At 39.0% G+C, this 18574-nt stretch overlaps 1 protein-coding gene across 2 annotated transcripts in view; it reads right to left on the bottom strand.

Moving 5' to 3' along the window:
• Positions 1–292: 292 nt before the first annotated feature.
• The window catches only part of SRPX (sushi repeat containing protein X-linked), a 117575-nt gene continuing 99293 nt past the window's right edge, over positions 293–18574 (bottom strand). For both annotated transcript variants that reach the window (XM_057719338.1, XM_057719339.1), the window contains one exon: positions 293–812. In XM_057719338.1, coding sequence (XP_057575321.1) covers positions 629–812 — 184 coding nt within the window. In that variant the 3' untranslated portion in view covers positions 293–628. The remainder of the gene's footprint in view (positions 813–18574) is intronic.

Raw genomic sequence — 18574 nt, 5'->3', positions numbered from 1 at the left:
TGCCCTTCAACTGGTGCACTGGTCCAGTGGAGAAAATAGAAGATGGAGCTTCCAATTTCAGCTTCTTGGTTATACCATCACAGTAAGTGAGTAAATTCTTACCTCTTTCATTTTCAGCTTGTTGCTTTGGCTCCTCTGACACTTCAAAGTTCAGCTCTCCCAGCTCAACTGAGCTCCTCATGACAAGGCTAATTTTCCCATTCCTAAAACACCAACAATCACAGTCCTAAAACGCGTGACCACAGTGAGCAAGTATGGCTAGTGCTTGAAAAAGACAATGAGTTTTAGTAAATTTGCTCCAAAATATTTTATTAATAAAAGTTTTATATAAAAAACAGAAGATAGATGTGTCGCACTGTATAAAATGCATTGAAAGCATATGTATAATTGTAGTTTCTATTTTCTCTACCCAATTAACCAGCCATGGAATTGAGAGTAAATATTATTCATATTTTTGGAATACTTCAAAGTACAAAAAGCAGTGCTAATTTTTAAGTGCTAAGAAAGCTTATAATAAAATAGACTTTAAAAATTACAAATAAAACTCTGTACATCAAGGATATTTTTCAGGCCTTTCTGTGTGCGTAGCACGATGTAGAAAGAAAAGGAGCTGCCGAGAGAGGACCCATCAGGTGTTACAGGTCTGGCCCATTTCAGCTTGCAGAACCATCTCCTCTTTTCTCAAGGGGAAAGTGTCGATCAGGTTGAAGAGGGCCACAGGTGTCACCAGGGAGACGTAACGCTCCTTGTCCATGCCATGCTTATCCACTAGCACCATACTGAAGGAATAGAGTGGGATTCGCAGCAACAGCCTAGGGCAAAGAAAAGGGAAGAGTAGGTCAAAATTGATTCCCCAAGGACTGCGGTGGACCAACTTGAGTCCTATAGTGATGCTGTGTGCAGAGAAAGGCTTAATACCACAAAGGACTGAGTTATCTTTTAGACCCTTGCTACTCAAAGTGTGGTACTTGGACCAGGAACATCACACAGGAACTTGTTAGCAACAGAGAATCCCCCACTCCCCCACAAACCTACTGAATTAGGAGCTGCATGGTAAGTAAGATCCATCAAAGACTGGTATGCACATGACAGGTTGAATAATAGCTTTCGATTGTAATGGGCAGTAAGACTTTAGACCTGCAATGGTGCTATGTACCAGCATTTGCTCCAAGGCATGTACAACAATGCTAACAGCGGGTTTTTTTTTTTTTTTTTGTATTGGAGTCCATCCCCATTGTCAGACTAGGTTTGCACAGCCCCATACGCTCTAGAGTCACTGGTTATCAACATTTGGCTCTGTCTGGACACAAATTTTGGTGTTCACAATGAGGAGGGTGTGCTACTGGCCTCTAGTGGTTGGAGGCCAGGGCTGCTGTCCAAGATCCTACAATGCACAGAACAGCTGTCTCCCCACCAAAGAATGATCAGGCCCCAAATGTCAATAGGGCCAAAGTTGAGAAACTCTGGCCTAGGTGAAGCTGATTGAAATGACGTCCCAAACGTTGTAGGTCTGGCCCATGTAGCTCACAACTTCATAGAGGGAATTTAACTGGCTCTTCACCCTAGGTTTAAGGACTTGGTTAATTATAATTTTTTTTAACCTCAAGTAATTTCGAAAAGTATTTTAAGTGGTTTCAAAGACCTGTTTTTTTTCTATTTTACCCCAGTAGAATTTAAACTGTCAAAAAATTTTTTTTCAGTACAAACATGTTTAGATGAAAAACACCAGAGCAAGCAAACAAGCAGATAAGCTGAGCCCAGCAGGAAAAAAATAAAGGCACCCACTCAGCTAAACTCAACAACAAATCTGGAGAACACTATCTTGAGATCTTGTGTGAGGCAGATTGCTACTGCCATCTGGATTTAAAGTGCAATACTTTTTCCTCACACAAGTGGATTAAGGAAAAAAAATCATTACTCAAAATCCAAACTGTCTACTCTTTCTTATGCCTTTTAAGAGGGAGTTTCAGGAAAGATAGGAATAATTTCTGTTTTATCCCAGTGCAAAACTAAATTGCTAATCCACTTCCAATGAGTAGAAATAAAAGCATTAGGATGTTTCCCCTGGTTTCTTATGGTAATAAGAGGGGAACTCAGTAGTAGAGGACCTCAAGAAGTGCATTAATGAGTTTTTGAACATGTAAATGTGAAGCCTGTAAGTGAGTTGAGAATGGAAACCTTCTCCGCATCTTTAAGAGGAATATTTAGAGTATGGAGAGAAGGGGAGGAGAGGGGGAAGTCCTAGGGCAGGGGTGACCCAAGGAAAAAGGGAAGTAGGTAAGTCTGGAGGGAAAAAATGGCTAAGCAATGTTGTGGTGGCTGGAGCCTGTGGGAAAGGGTGACCAATAAGGAATTAGAGCATTTGATGGTACAGCAGTTAAGTTAGGATAGGAATCACCCATGGTGCCACCATCTGCTACCACACACATTCCCCCTGAGAGCCTTGACTGACATAAAATATTAGGAGGGGGAAAACTACCATGGGATGAGATGAGTGGTCAGAGCAGCAGGCTACCGACAGGAACAGAAATGCATCCCACCATGGCTAAGAGACCACAGAAATTTGGGGGATGGATCGACCCCCCCCCAGAGGATGAGCAGTGGTATCAGCAATATTTCAGAGTTATACAAAAGTAAAACTGAAATGAATTCTTGGAGAATCTTCTAGACAAAAAATACAACTCATCTCTTCCCATGGATACACCAAATCTACAACTACGTAGGGAACAATTTTCTCTGGAAAAAAGCTAAAAACTAGGATAGTGACTCCTGCTTATCAGGCAAGTGAGAAGGAAATCACACCAGAGTGGGTAGAAAAGGCTGAGCACAGTCTTGTCCAAAAACCTAGCAATACCTCCAGCCCCAGTGACAGCCCCCACCCATGTGTGGGGGGCAGCAATCAGGAGGGAACTTGAAACCTGGAGTTTCTCCTTGAGGAGCAAAGGGTTCCTATTCCACATCAAGCACTCCAGCTTTTAAGACCTGCACCTGAAAGACAAACCCCAAAATACCTCACTTTGAAAACTAATGGGGCTCAGAAGCACAAGATCTGCTGAGCTGTCACTAACTCAGAAACACCCTAAGACAGTGCAGAAGCATCCATTTGAAAAGTACCCACACTTTAGGTTCGTTTAATAATATTTTTTAATTGGGGTGTAGTTGTTTTACAATGTTGTGTTAGTTTCTATTGTACAGCGAAGTGAGTGAGAGTTCCCTGTGCTCTACAGCAGCTTCTCGTTAGTTACCTTTTATACATATTAGTTGTGTATATATGTCAATCCTCATCTCCCATTCCATCCCACATCCATACGTTTGTTCTCTACGTGTGTTTCTGTTTCTGCCTTGCACACAGGTTCATCTGTACCATTTTTCTAGATTCCACATATATGTGTTAATATACAGTATTTGTTTTTCTCTGGCTTACTTCACTCTGTGTGACAGTCTTAAGACCCTGAATAGCCAAAGCAATCTTGAGAAAAAAATACAGAGCTGGAGGAATCAAGCTCCCTGACTTCCGACTATACTACAAAGCTACAGTAATGAAGACAGTATGGTACTGGCACAAAAACGAAAATATAGATCAATGGAACAGAATAGAAAACCCAGAGATAAACCCACACACCTATGGTCAAGTAATCTATGACAAAGGAGGCAAAAATATACAGTGGAGTAAAGAGTCTCTTCAATAAGTGGTGCTGGGAAAACTGGACAGTTACATGTAGAAGAATGAAACTAGAACACTCCTTAACACCATACACAAAAATAAACCCAAAATGGATTAAAGATCTAAATGTAAGAATGGACACTTTAAAACTCTTAGAGGAAAACAGAAAACTCTGACATAAATCCCTGAAAGATCTTTTTTGATCTACCTTCTAGAGTAATGGAAATAAAAACAAAAATAACAAGTGGGACCTAATGAAACAAGCTTTTGCACAGCAAAGGAAACCATAAACAAGATGAAAAGACAGACAACTCTCATTTAATAATAAAGCATCAGACTGAGGGGCAGGTGTGTGCCAGGGGAGCAATTTTCAAACTCTTTCCTCCTTGCTAAAGCCAGCAGAAACTATCTCATCTCTTCTTTTCCAACAGGTTGCCATCTTTATGTTCTGTCCAGCAGAGACATCTTATTCCATTCCTTCTGCCTTGCTAAAGCCAGCAGCACCTTACATATCTCTCTCGCACCTGGCTCTGGTGGCCAACGGGCCTTATGCTTGCAGTCCCTCAGGACTGTATCTATTAGCCTAATTTAAAAGCTGCTCCCTGAGGGCCTGCCTTCCAATCAGCCTGAATCTAGGTGCTGACTGATCCTCTCCATTGGAGCACTAACAGATCTTGGCACACCCTGAAACACTGGGAGCTATTAAAAGTAAGCTACATAGACAATCACAAAGGTTTGAGAAACAAATAAGAGTTAGGGCAGGGTTGAACAATAAGGTTCCTCTCATACCTGAGGCCACTCCTTCAAGACTAGGAGAAGTGGCTGTTGCATCTAATGCATAGAAACCAACAGAGAGCCAAGTAAAATGAAGAAACAGGAATATCTTCTTTTATAAAGTAAACATATAAGGTAGATAACCTACAAGGACCTACTGTATAGCACAGGGAACTCTACTCAATATTCTCTGATAACCTCTATAAGAATTTTTAAAAGAATGAATATATATACACATATAATATGTATGTATATATGTATGTATATTATATGTGTATATATAACAATCACTTTGCTGTACACCTGAAACATGGTAAATCAACTATACTCCAATAAAGTTAAAATATAAAAAGATAAGGCAATTGTCCAAAAAACACAGGCTAAATAAAAACTCGGGCCAAGAGACTTACTTAAGAGGCTTGTCCTTGGTGGCTGCAAGAGAAGCAAATTCCATCCCCAGCCCCCTAGAGTCTTAAAAGTTCCTGTAGAACACCAGCAGATGGCCTCGGACACCGGATGGGACTGCGGGGAGCCCGACATAGCCGGTAGGGAGGCATCTACGAGGGCTCAAAGAGGGTGAAGCGGCGGAGCTGTGGCAGACGGGAGGGAGTGAGAAACATTCGGAGGGTCCGCAGCGCAGCTCAGCGTTCCCGGACCGAGACATCGATCCGCGGCTGAACGGAGGGTCCAGGAGCGGGAGTGTGGGAGCAGGAGAGCTGGTTCAGTGTGGGAAACATTGTTGCCGGTAGGGTGACGGACCGAGAGGACAGGAGGGAGGAGGTCCGTGGAGAGGAGTGCCCGTCCCTGAGAGCTGCCCGGCCATGATGGTGGCTGGAGGCTGCAGGCTCCCGGGCGGGGGGGAGGAGCCGCGCACATAGCCTCTCCCTCTCTTTCGGTGCCTCTGCAACAGGCAGTGGAGAGACGCCCTGCGGGCCACCTAAGGCGCTCAGGGATAACAAGTACCCTCAGGCACTCGGGTGGGGCTAGATTAAAACCCCTTGCAACGCCAGCAGCAGGGAGGCTGCCGAGAGAAAAAAAAAAAAAAAAAAACCAGCATCAAAAAGAAAAAACCCCGAGAGAGGCCCATCTCTAAGACTTTCTGTGTACGCCTGAGCCACCGGCGCCCTCTGCAACAGGCACCTCCAAGCCTGACTGAGACATCAGTGCGCCACTGCTCACTCCCTCCCAGGAGAAGGAGCCACTATTGTACCCTCTCCCTCCCCACACACCGACGCTTACAGACGAACAATAAAGGAACCTCTGCTGGTCACAGAATAACGCAAAAAAACCCAAGGACAAGCAACCCCGAAAGTTTGGACAACCATGAGGAAACAAAGAAACACCATGCAGGCAAAGGAGCAAGAAAAAAACCCACAAGACCAAATAAATGAGGAGGAAATAGGAAAAATGCCTGAAAAGGAATTTAGAGTAATGATAGTAAAAATGATACAAAATCTCGATAACAAAATAGAGAAAGTACAAGAAACAGTTCATAAGAACTCAGAAATAAATAAATAAATAAATAAATAAAAAAAAAAAAAAAAAAACTCGGGCCAAAATTCAAGCCAAAAAAATTGTTAAGGAGGTCAAGATGGTGACAGCACACTACTAAACCAAACACAAGACCCTTTTCAGCGTGCGACCTGGGTGCTTGCACAGGTCACACACCCATGAAACCAGCCCTGTATCTACAAGTCCACCAAATCTTTCCAAACAATCAAACCATGCTAACCCAACCTCATGTTCCAGGATATGACCATCAAGGAATAACTAATTACAGTTCCTAATGCAGTGAGATTTCTTTCTATTACCAATTCACTCTCAGCAAAATAAAAGCATATAAAGTAAAAACAAAAAATAAACAAGAACCTACTGTATAGTGCAAGGAAATATATTCAATATCTTCTAATAACCTATAATGGAAAAGGAAATGAAAGAATAAGAAAAACCTTAGGAAAAAACTTAATGAAACAGAGATAGGTAATTTACCTCATAAAGAGTTAAAAGTAATGGTTATAAAGATGCTCACCAAACTCAAAAGAAAGGGTGAACATGGTGAACTTCATAGAGATAGAAGATATAAGTAAGTACCAAAGGGAAGTCACAGAGCTGAAGAATACAGTAACTGAAGTGAAAAATACACTAGAGGGGGTTCAAGGGCAGGGGAAGAACGTACCAGCAAACTCAAGACAAGGCAGTGGAACTCACCCAATCAGACAGCTAAAAGAAAAATGAAAAAAAATTAAGCTATCTTAAGAGATTTATGGGACAGTGTCAAGCACACTAACATTCACAGTATAAGGATCCTAGCAGAATAGAGAAAGAAGCAGAAGACTTATTTAGGAAGTAACAGCTGAAACCTTCCCTAACCTGGGGAGGAAAACAGACATCCAGATCCAGGAAGCCAAGCGAATTCCCAAAGAGAGGAACCTAAACAGACCCACATCGACATTATAATTAAAGTGTTAAAAGTTTAGTCATGGAGAGAATCTTATGAGAAAAAAAACAGCATGTTACATACAAGGGAATCCCATAAAAATATCAGATTTTTCAGCAGAAATGCAGTAGACCAGAGGGAGTGGAACAATTTGTTCTCCTGAAAGATAAACGCTTCTAACCAAGAATATACTACTCAAAAAAATTATTCAGAATTGAAGGAGACTTGAAGAGTTTTCCAGACAAACAAAAGCTAAGGGGAAGGACACCAATAAACCAGCCTTACCAGAAATGTTAAAGGAACTTCTTTAAGCTGAAAAGGGCACTCATTAGTTTAAAAAAAAAAAAAATATATATATATATATATATATGCATATATATATACACACATATATATATACACATCAAAGTATAAATCTCACTGTTAAAAGGTAGATATACTATGATAAAGGAGGCAAGAATATACAATAGAGCAGACAGGCTCTTCAACAAGTGGTGCTGGGAAAACTGGACAGCTACACATAGCAGAAGAAAATTAGAACATTCTCTAACACCATATACAAAAATAAACTCAAAATAGATTAAAGACCTAAAGGTTAGAAAAAATACTATAAAACTCCTAGAGGAAAACACAAGGGAGAATACTCCTAGGGAGAATACTCTGACATAAATCGCAACAGTATCTTCTTGGATTCATCTCCTAGAGTGATGGAAATAAAAATAACCAAATAGGATCTAATTAAACTTAAAACCTTTTCCACAGCAAAGGAAACCACAAACAAAATGAAAAGACAAATTATGGACTGGGAGAAAATATTTGCAAATGATGCAACTTACAAGAGGTTAATATCCAAAATATACAAACACCTCATACAACCTGTTATATAAAAAAAAAAAGCCCAATAAAGAAATGGGCAGGATACCTCAATAGGCATTTCTCCAAAGAAGACATATAGATGGCCAACAGGCACACGAAAAGATGCTCAACATCACTAATCAGAGAAATGCAAGTCAAAAACTCAATGAGATATCACCTCACACCAGTCAAATGGCCATCATCGAAAAGTCTATAAATATAAATGGTGGGGAAGGTGTGGAAAAAAGGGAACCCTCCTACACTGTTGGTGGAAATGTAAACTGGCGCAGCCACTATGGAAAACAGTACAGAGGTTCCTTAAAAAGGTGAAAATAGAGTTAACATATGCTCTTGCAGTCCCACTCCTAGGCATATCTCCAGAGAAAACTTTAAGCTCACCTTCTTCTCACGAAAACACCAAAAAAATCACAACTAACTGCTGAACGACCATCAACAAAAAACACTGGAACCTACCAAAAAAGATATTTTACATGCAAAGACAAAGAAGCCACAATGAAACACAGTAGGAGGGTTTTGTAATAGAATCAGATCCCATACCCACCAGGTGGGTGAACCACAAACTGGAAAATAAGTGTATGAAAGAGGTTCTTCCCCCAAAATGAGAGTCCTTAGCCCCACATCAGGCTCCCCAGCCTGAGGGTGTGGCATCAGGAGGAAGAAGCCCCAGAACCTTTGGCTTTGAAGGTCAGTGGGGCTTAAGTGCAGTAGCTCCACAGGACTGGGGGAAACAGAGACTACTTTTGGAGGGCTCACACAAGATTTCACATACGCTGGGATCCAGCATAAAGCAGGAACTCCATATGAGCCTGAGCTGGACCTACCTACAAGTCTTGGGGGGTCTTCTGGGGAGTTGGGGGTCAGCTGTGGCTCACTGGGACGGGGGAAGGGGAGCACAGCAAGGTCACTGGTGCCAGAGGCCCCAGAAAATACTGATCAGTGTTAGCTCTCCCAGAGTTCGCAATTTTGGCATCAGGACCTGGTCCTACTCAACAGCCTGCAGGCTCCAGTGCTGGGACACCTCAGGCCAAACAACCAGCAGAAGGGGAACACAGCCCCACCCATCAGCACACAGGTTGCCTAAAGTCATCCTTAGCCAACAGCCACCAATAAACACACTCCTTGACACAGCTCTGCCCCCCAGAGGGACAAAACCCAGCTCTACCCACCAGTGTACAGGCACCAGTCCCTCACAGCAGGCAGCCTGCACAAGCCCCAGGACCAAACTCACCCACCAGAAGCAAAGGAACAGACACTAAAGCAAAAGGAGCTACAATCTTGCAGCCAGCAGAAATCAGACCGCAAACACAGAAAGTTAGAAAAAATCAGATGGCAGAGAAATGTTCCAGACAAACAAGATAAAAACCCACAAGAACAATTAAATGAAGACTGGCAACCTACCTGAAAAAGATAATTATAGTAAAGATGATCCAAGGTCTCAGAAAAAGAATGGAGGCACAGATTGAGAAGATACAAGAGATGTTTAACAAAGAGCTGGAGGATTGAAACAAACAGATGAACAATATAATAACTGGAATAAAAAATACACTAGAAGGAATCAATATTAAAATAATTGAGGCAGAGGAATAAGTAAGAAAGCTAGAAGACATAATGATGGAAATCACTGTTGCAGAACAGAATAAAGAAAAAAGAATGAAAAGAAATGAGGACAATCTCATAGACCCCTGGGACATTAAATTCACCAACACTTGCACTATAGGGGTCCCAGAAGGAGAAGAGAGACAGAAAGGGCCTGAGAAAATATTTGATGGAATTATAGCCAAGAACCTCCCTAACATGAGAAAGGAAACACTCAAGTCCAGTAAGTGCAGAGAGTCCTATAGAAGGTAAACCCAAGGAGGAACACATCCGAATCAAACTGAAAAAAATAAAGACAAAGAAACAATATTAAAAGATACAGGGGAGGTGATACCTCATTGTGGCTTTGACTTGCATTTCTCTAATTCCTCAAGAAACTAAAAATAGAACTACCATATGACCCAGCAATCCCACTACTGGGCATATACCCTGAGAAAACCATAATCCAAAAAGAAACATGTACCCCAGTGTTCACTGCAGCACTATTTACAATAGCCAGGATATGAAAGCAACCTAAATGCCCATCCACAGATGAATGGATAAAGAAGATGTGGCACATGGGGCTCCCTAGGTGGCACAGTGGTTGAGAATCTGCCTGCCAATGCAGGGGACACGGGTTCAATCCCTGCTCCAGGAAGATCCCACATGCTGTGGAGCAACTAAGCCCGTGTGCCACAACTATTGAGCCTGCGCTTTAGAGCCCATGAGTCACAATTATTGAGCCCATGTGCTGCAACTACTGAAGCCCACACACCTAGAGCCCGTGCTCCGCAACAAGAGAAGCCATGGCAATGAGGAGCCCGTGCACCACAATGAAGAGTAGCCCCCACTCACTGCGACTAAAAAAAGAGAAAGCCTGCACACAGCAAAAAAAGACCCAACACAGCCAATAAAATTAATTAATTAATTTTTTTTTAAACTTTATCTTTTAAAGAAAAAAAAGATGTGGCACATATATACAATGGATTACTCAGCCATAAAAAGGAATGAAATTGAGTTATTTGTAGTGAGGTGGATGGATCTAGAGTCTGTCATACAGGGTGAAGTAAGCAAGACAGAGAAAAACAAATACCATATGCTAACACATATATATGGAATCTAAAAAAATGGTACTGATGAACCCAGTGACAGGGCAAGACTAAAGATGTAGATGCAATGAATGGACTTCAGGCTACGGGGACAGGGGGAGGGCAAAGGGGAAGCTGGGATGAAGTGAGAGAGTAACATTGACATATATACACTACCAAATGCAAAATAAATAGCTAGTGGGAAGCTGCTGCATAACACAGGGAGATCAACTCAATGATGGGTGACGACTTAGAGGGCTGGGATAGGGAGGGTGGGAGGGAGTCACGGGATGGAGGGGATATGGGGATATATGTATAAATACAGCTGATTCACTTTGTTGTACAGCAAAAGCTGGCACAACAGTGTAAAGCAATTATATTCCAATAAAGAGTGTAAAAAAAAATACAGGGGAAAAGCAACAAATAACATACAAGGGAACTTCCATAAGGTTATTAGCTGATTTTTCAACAAAAACTTGAGGGAGGGAGGGAATACGGGAATATGTGTATAAATACAGATGATTGAACTTGGTGTACCTCAAAATAAATAAATAAATAAATAGAATAAATAAATAAAAATAATAAAAAATAAAAAAATAAAAAGCATCCAAATTGGAAAGGAAGACATAAAATTGTCAAAATTTGCATACTATATGATACTTTATATAGAAAAGGAAATCCTAAATAATCCATCAAAGAAACTGTTAGAACTAATAAATAAATTCAGTAAAGCTGTAGCATACAGGGCTTCCTAGGTGGTGCAGTGGTTAAGAATCCGCCTGCAAATGCAGGGGACACGGGTTCAATCCCTGCTCCAGGAAGATCCCACATGCCATGGAGCAACTAAGCCCCTGTGCCACAACTATTGAGCCTGCACTTTAGAGTCTGTGAGCCACAACTATTGAGCCCACGTGCTGCAACTACTGAAGCCCATGTACTTAGAGCCCATGCTCCACAACAAGAGAAGCCATGGCAATGAGGAGCCCGCGCACCACAACAAAGAGTAGCCCCCACTCATCGCAACTAAAAGAAAGTCCGCACACAGCAAAAAAGACCCAACACAGCCAATAAAATAAATAAATTTTAAAAAATAATAATAATAATAAAAGCTATGGCATACAAAATTAAAAAAAAAAACAAACTCTGCAGGCCAAAAGGGAGTGGCATGATATATTTAAAGCAATGAAAGGGAAGAACCTACAACCAAGAACACTCAGCAAGGCTCTCACTCAGATTCGGAGAAATCAAAAAGTTTGTAGACAAGCAAAAGCTGAGAGACTTCAGCACTGCCAGACCAACTTTCAACAAATCTTAAAGAACTTTTCTGTGTGGAAAAGAAAAGGCCACAACTAGAATCAAGAAAATTACTAATGAGAAAACTCACCGGTAAAGGCAAACATACAGTAAAGGTAGGAAATAATCCACACAAATAGGATATCAAAACCAGCAATCATGAGAATAGGAGAGTACAAGTGCAGGATATTGGGAAGGCACTGGATATTAAGAAGCCAGCAACTTAAAGCAATCTTGTACGTATGTAGGCTGCTATATGAAAACCTCATGGGAACTACAAACCAAAAATCTATGATATACACACACACAAAAGCGAAAACAATTCAAACACAACACTAAAGATAGACATCAAATTAAGAGATGAGAACAAAAGAAAAAAGGCCTTCAAAAACAAGCCAAAACAATTAAGAAAATGGCAATAAGAACATTCATATTGATGATTACCTCAAACTTAAATGGATTAAATGCCCCAATCAAAAGACACAGACTGGCTGAATGGATACAAAAACAAAACCCATATATATGCTGTCTACAAGAGACTCACTTCATATCTAGGGACACATACAGATGGAAAGTAACAGGATGGAAAAAGGTATTCCTTGTAAATGGAAATCAAAAGAAAGCTGGAGTAGCAATACTGATGTCAGACATAATACACTTTAAAATATAGACTGTTACAAGAGACAAAGAAGGACACTACATAAGGATCAAGGGTACACCCAAGAAGAAGGTAACAACTATAAATATATATGCACTCAACATAGGAGCACCTCAATATATAAGACAAATGCTAACAGCCATAAAAGGAGAAATCAATGGTAACACAATCATAGTGGGGGAATTTAACATCCCACTTTCATCAATGGACAGATCATCCAGACAGAAAATCAACAAGGAAATACAGGCCTTAAATCCCTCTGGTCAAATGTGTCATTTAATTAATATTTTTAGAACATTCCATACAAAAGCAGCAGAATACACTTTCTCCAAGTGCACATGTGATCTATCCCGGAGAATGTTACATCTTGGCCACAAATCAAGCCTCAGTAAATTTAAGAACACCGAAATTGTATCAAACATCTTTTCTGACCAAAGCTATGAGATTAGAAATCAATTATAGGGAAAAAAAACAGAAAAACACAACCACGTGGAGGTTAAATAATGTTACTAAACAACCAATGGATCACTTAAGAAGTCAAAGAGGAATTCAAAAAATACCTAGAGACAAATGACAATGAACACAACGATCTAAAATGTATTGGACACAGCAAAAGCAGTACTAAGAGAGAAGTTTATAGCAATAAAATCTTACCTCAGGAAACAAGAAAAATCTCAAATAAACAACCTAACCTTACACCTAAAGCAACCAGAGAAAGAAGAACAAACAAAACCCAAAGTTAGTAGAAGGAAAGAAATAATAAAGATCAGAGCAAAAATAAATGAAATAGAGACAAAACAATAGAAAAGGTCAATAAAACTAAAAGCTGGTTATTTGAAAATATGAAGAAAATTGATAAACCTTTAGCCAGACTCATTAAAGACAAAAGGGGGAGGACTCAAATCAATAAAATTAGAAATGAAAAAGGAGGTTACAACAGACATCACAGGAATACAAAGGATCAGACTACTATAAGCAACTATCTGCCAATAAAATGGACAACCTAGAAAAAATAGACAATTTCTTAGAAAGGTACAACCTTCCAAGACTGAACCAGGAATAGAAAATATGAACAGACCAATCACAAGTACTGAAATTGAAACAGTGATTTAAAAAATTCCAACAAACAAAAGTCCAGAACCAAATGGCTTCAAAGGCAAATTCTATCACCTATCCTTCTGAAACTATTCCAAGAAATTGTAGAGTAAGGAACACTCCCAAGCTCATTCTATGAGGCCACCACAAGCCTGTTACTACAACTAGACAAAGATACCACAAAAAAAGAAAGTTACAGGCCAATATCACTGATGAACATAGATGGAAAAATCTTCAACAAAATACTAGCAAACTGAATCCAACAATACATTAAAAGAATCATACACCATGATCAAGTGGGATTTATCCCAGGGATGCAAGGATTCTTTAATATCCAAAAATCAGCATGATACACCACATTGACAAACTCAAGAATAAAAAAACCATATGTTCATCTCAATAGATGCAGAAAAAGCTTTTGACAAAATTCAATATTCATTTATGATTAAAAACTCTCCAGAAAGGGGGCAAAGAGGGAACACACTTCAACATTATAAAGGCCATATATGACAAAACTACAGTTAACATCATTCTCAATGGTGAAAAGCTGAAAGCATTTCCTCTAAGATTAAGAACAAGACAAAGATGTCCACTGTTGCCACTTTTATTCAACATAGTTTTGGAACTCCTAGCCATGGCAATCAGAGAAGAAAAAGAAATAAAAGGAAATCAAATTGGAAAAGAAGTAAGACTGTCACTGTTTACAGATTATATGATACTATACATAGAAAATCCTAAAGATTCTACCAGAAAACTATTAGACTTCATCAATGAATTCAGTAAGGTTGCAGGATGCAAAATTAATACACAGAAATCTCTTATATCCCTGTACAATAACAAAAGATCAGAAAGAGAAATTAAGGAAACAATCCCATTTACTATCACATCACAGAATAAAATACCTAGCAATAAACCTACTTAAGGAGACAAAAGACTTGTAGTCCAAAAACTATTAGACAATGATGAAAGAAATCGAAGATGACACAAGCAGATGGAAAGATATACCATGTTCTTGGATTACAAGAATCAATATTGTCAAAATGACTATACTACCCAAGGCAATCTACAGCTTCAATGAAATCCCTATCAAATTACCAATGGCATTTTTCACAGAACTAGAACCAAAAAAAATCTTAAAATTTGTATGGAGACACAAAAGACCCCGAATGGCCAAAGCAATCTTTAGAAAGAAAAACAGAGCTGCAGGAATCAGGCTCCCTGACTTCTGGCTACACTACAAATTTACAGGCATCAAAACAGCATGGTACTGGTGCAAAAACAAATACAAATCAATGGAACAAGATAGAAAGCCCAGAGATAAACCCACACACCTATGGTCAATTGATCTATGACAAAGGAGGCAAGACTATATAACAGAGAAAAGACAGCCTCTTCAATAGTGGTGCTGGGAAAACTGGTCAGCCACATACAAGAGAATGAAATTAGAACATTCTCTAACACAATACACAAAAATAAACTCAAAATGGATCAAAGACCTAAATGTAAGGCCAGAAACTTTAAAACTCTTAGCCTAGCATGTAGGCGTAACATTCACTCTTTGACATAAATCACAGCAATATCCTTTTGATCCACCTAGAATGAAAATAAAAACAAAAATAAACAAATGAGACCTAATTAAACTTAATATCTGCACAGCAAAGGAAACCATAAACAAAAGACAGTCCATAGAATGGGAGAAAACATTTGCAAAAGAAGCGACCGACAAGGGATTAATCTCCAAAACAACACATATCTTATGCAGCTGTATATCCAAACAAACAAAAAACCCAAAAAAACCACCCAATCAAAAAATGGGCAGAAGATCTAAATAGACATTTCTCCAAAGAAGATATACAGATGGCCAAAAAGTACATGAAAACATGCTCAACATCACTAATTATCAGAGAAGTGCAAATCAAAACTACATTGAGAGACTTCCCTGGTGGTGCAGTGGTTGAGAGTCCACCTGCCAGTGCAGGGGACACAGGTTCGATCCCTCCTCCAGGAAGATCCCACATGCCGCAGAGCAACTAAGCCCATGTGCCACAACTACTGAGTCTGCTCTCTAGAGCCCATGAGCCACAACTACTGAACCTGTGTGCCACAACTACTGTAGCCTATGCACCTAGAGCTTGTGCTCCACAACAAGAGAAGCCACAGCAACAAGAAGCCCAAGCACTGCAACGAAGCGTAGCCCCGGTTCTCTGCAACTAGAGAAAGCCTGCGTGCAGCAACAAAGACCCAACGCAGCCAAATTAATAAATTAAAAAAAATTAAAAAGAAAAAAGTTAAAAAAAGGCATCTATGCTTTGTTAAAAAAAAAAAAAGCTACATTGAGGTATTGCCTCACACAGGTCAAAAAGGCCATCATCAAAAATCTACAAACAATAAATGCTGGATAGGGTATGGAGAAAAGGGAACCCTCCTATACTATTGGTGGGAATGTAAATTGGTATAATGACTATGGAGAACTGTATGGAGCTTCCTTAAAAAACTAAAATTAGAACTACATGTGACCCAGCAATCCCTTTACTGGGCATATGTCTGCAGAAAACCATAATTCAAAAAGATACATGCACCCCAATGTTGACTGCAGCACTATTTACAATAGCCAAGACACAGAAGCAATCTAAGTGTTTGTCAACAGAGGAGTGGATAAAGAAGATGTGCTACATATATACAATGGAATATTAGCCATAACAAAGAATAAAATAATACCATTTGCAGCAACATGGCTGGACCTAGAGATTATCAAGCTAAGGTGAAGTAAGTCAGACAAAGACAAATATGATAGTAAGTCAGACAAAGACAAATATGATATCACTTATGTGGAACCTAATTTTAAATAATGATACAAAGGAGCTTATTTACAACACAGATTTACAGATATTGAAAACAAAATTATGGTTACCAAAGGGGAAACATGGGGGTGGGAAGGGATAAATCAGGAGCTTGGGATGAATATATACACACTCCCATAGATAATATATAATCAACAGGGACATACTGTATAACACAGGGGACTCTACTCAATATTCTGTGATAACCTATATGAGAAAAGAATCTGAAAAACAATGAATATATGTATAACTTTGCTGTACACCTGAAACTACCACATTGTAAATCAACTATACTCCAGTAAATAAAACATACATGCACCCCAATGTTCACTGCAGCACTATTTACAACAGCCAAGACATGGAAGCAAATTAAGTGTCCATTGACAGATGAATAAATAAAGATGTGGTACACCTATCAATGAAATATTCAGCCATAAAAAATGAAGTAATGCCATTTGCAGCAACATGGTTGGACCTAGAAATTATCATATTAAAGACAAAGAAGGACAAGTATCATATGACATCACTTATATGTGAAATCTAACAAATGATATAAATGAACTTATTTTTACAAAACAGAAATAGATTCACAGACATTGAAAAGAAACTTATGGTTACTAAAGGGGATAGCAGGGGTGGGGGAGGGGGAGAAATTAGGAGTTTGGGATTGACACATATACACTACTATATATAAAATAGAAACAAGGGCCTACTGTATAGTGCAGGGAACCATAGTCAATCTTATAATAACATAATAGAATCTAATGCATATAGATGTATAACTGTATCACTTTGCTGTATACGTCAAACAAAATTGTAAATTAACTACTTCAATTTAAAAATGGTTACAGTTTAAAATTTTTTAAAGGTAGATATATCAGTAAAAGTAGTAGATTTATAAAGCTAATATTAAGAGACAAAAGTGGTAAAATAACTACAATAACTGCTTGAGGGATAAACAGGATTAAAAGATATAAAATGTGACATCAAAAACAAAATGTGTGTGGAGCTTTAGAATGCGTTCAAACTTAAGTAGAATGGTCAACTTAAAATAGACCATTATAAATATAAGGTAAAGGTAAGCTTCATGGTGACCACAGACCAGAAACCTATAGGACATACACAAAAGGTAATGAGAAAGGAGTCTAAGCATACCACTCAATTCATCAAATCACACAGCAAGAGAAAAGGAGAACGTAACAGAGGAACTAGAAAAGAGCCAAAAAAGAATTAACAAAATGGCAGTAAGTTATCTATCAATTTAAGTGGATTAAATTCTCTAATCAAAAGAAAAAGTAGCTGCATGGATTAAAAAAAAAAAAAAGGATCTATCTACATGCTGCCTACCTGGGACTCACTTGAGATGTAAGGACATACACAAACTGAACGTGAAGCAATGGAAAAATATATTCTATGCAAATGGAAACCAAAAGTAAGCTGGATAGCTATTCTTTTATCAAACAAAATAGACTTTTAAAACAAAGACTATAATGAGATAAAGAAGGGCATAAAGATAAAGAATTCAATCAAAAGGATATAATATTTGTAAATATATATAAGCAACCAACATAAGAGCACTTAAATGTATAAAGCAAATATTAACAGACCTAAAAGGAGAAATAGAAGGACAATGATAGCAGGGGACTTACAACAATGGATGGATCATCTAAACAGAACACCAATAATGAAATAGCCTTAAACATGTTAAACCACATAGATTTAACAGATACATACAGAACATGCCATCCAAAGCAATAGAATACATTTTCTTCACATGTACAGTCTTCACGTGCACATGGAACATTCTCAGGGATACATCATGTTAGGCCATAAAACAGGTTGTAATTTAAGATGATTGTTATCTTAAAAGATGCTTGTTATAACAAAGGGAGTCCAGCTTGAGGATGGAAGATGCCTTGGAGGACTGGGGCAGGGAGGGTGGGGGGGACTCGAGGGGGGGGCTCGGGGAAGGGAGGGAGTACGGGGATGTGTGTATGGAAACAGATGATTGAACCTGGTGTACCCCCCAAAAAAAAAAAAAGATGGTTGATATGATTTCAGTGTATGAAACTAGAAATCAAATCTAAGAAGAAAACTGGAAACACAAATAATGTGGAGATTAAACAATGTGTTACTGGAAAACCAGTGGGTCAAAGAGTAATCAAAAAAATACCTTCAGTCAAATGAAAATGGAAATAAAACATACCAAAACTTATACGAGATGTAGCAAAAGAAGCTCTAAGAGAGAAGTTCAGGTCAATAAATACTTATCAA

This window comes from Hippopotamus amphibius, chromosome X (assembly GCF_030028045.1).
Source record: "Hippopotamus amphibius kiboko isolate mHipAmp2 chromosome X, mHipAmp2.hap2, whole genome shotgun sequence".
In the NCBI taxonomy this organism is placed as follows: domain Eukaryota; kingdom Metazoa; phylum Chordata; class Mammalia; order Artiodactyla; family Hippopotamidae; genus Hippopotamus; species Hippopotamus amphibius.
The sequence above is the reverse complement of the archived record's forward strand: the minus strand, read 5'-3'. Positions and strand labels throughout refer to the sequence as shown.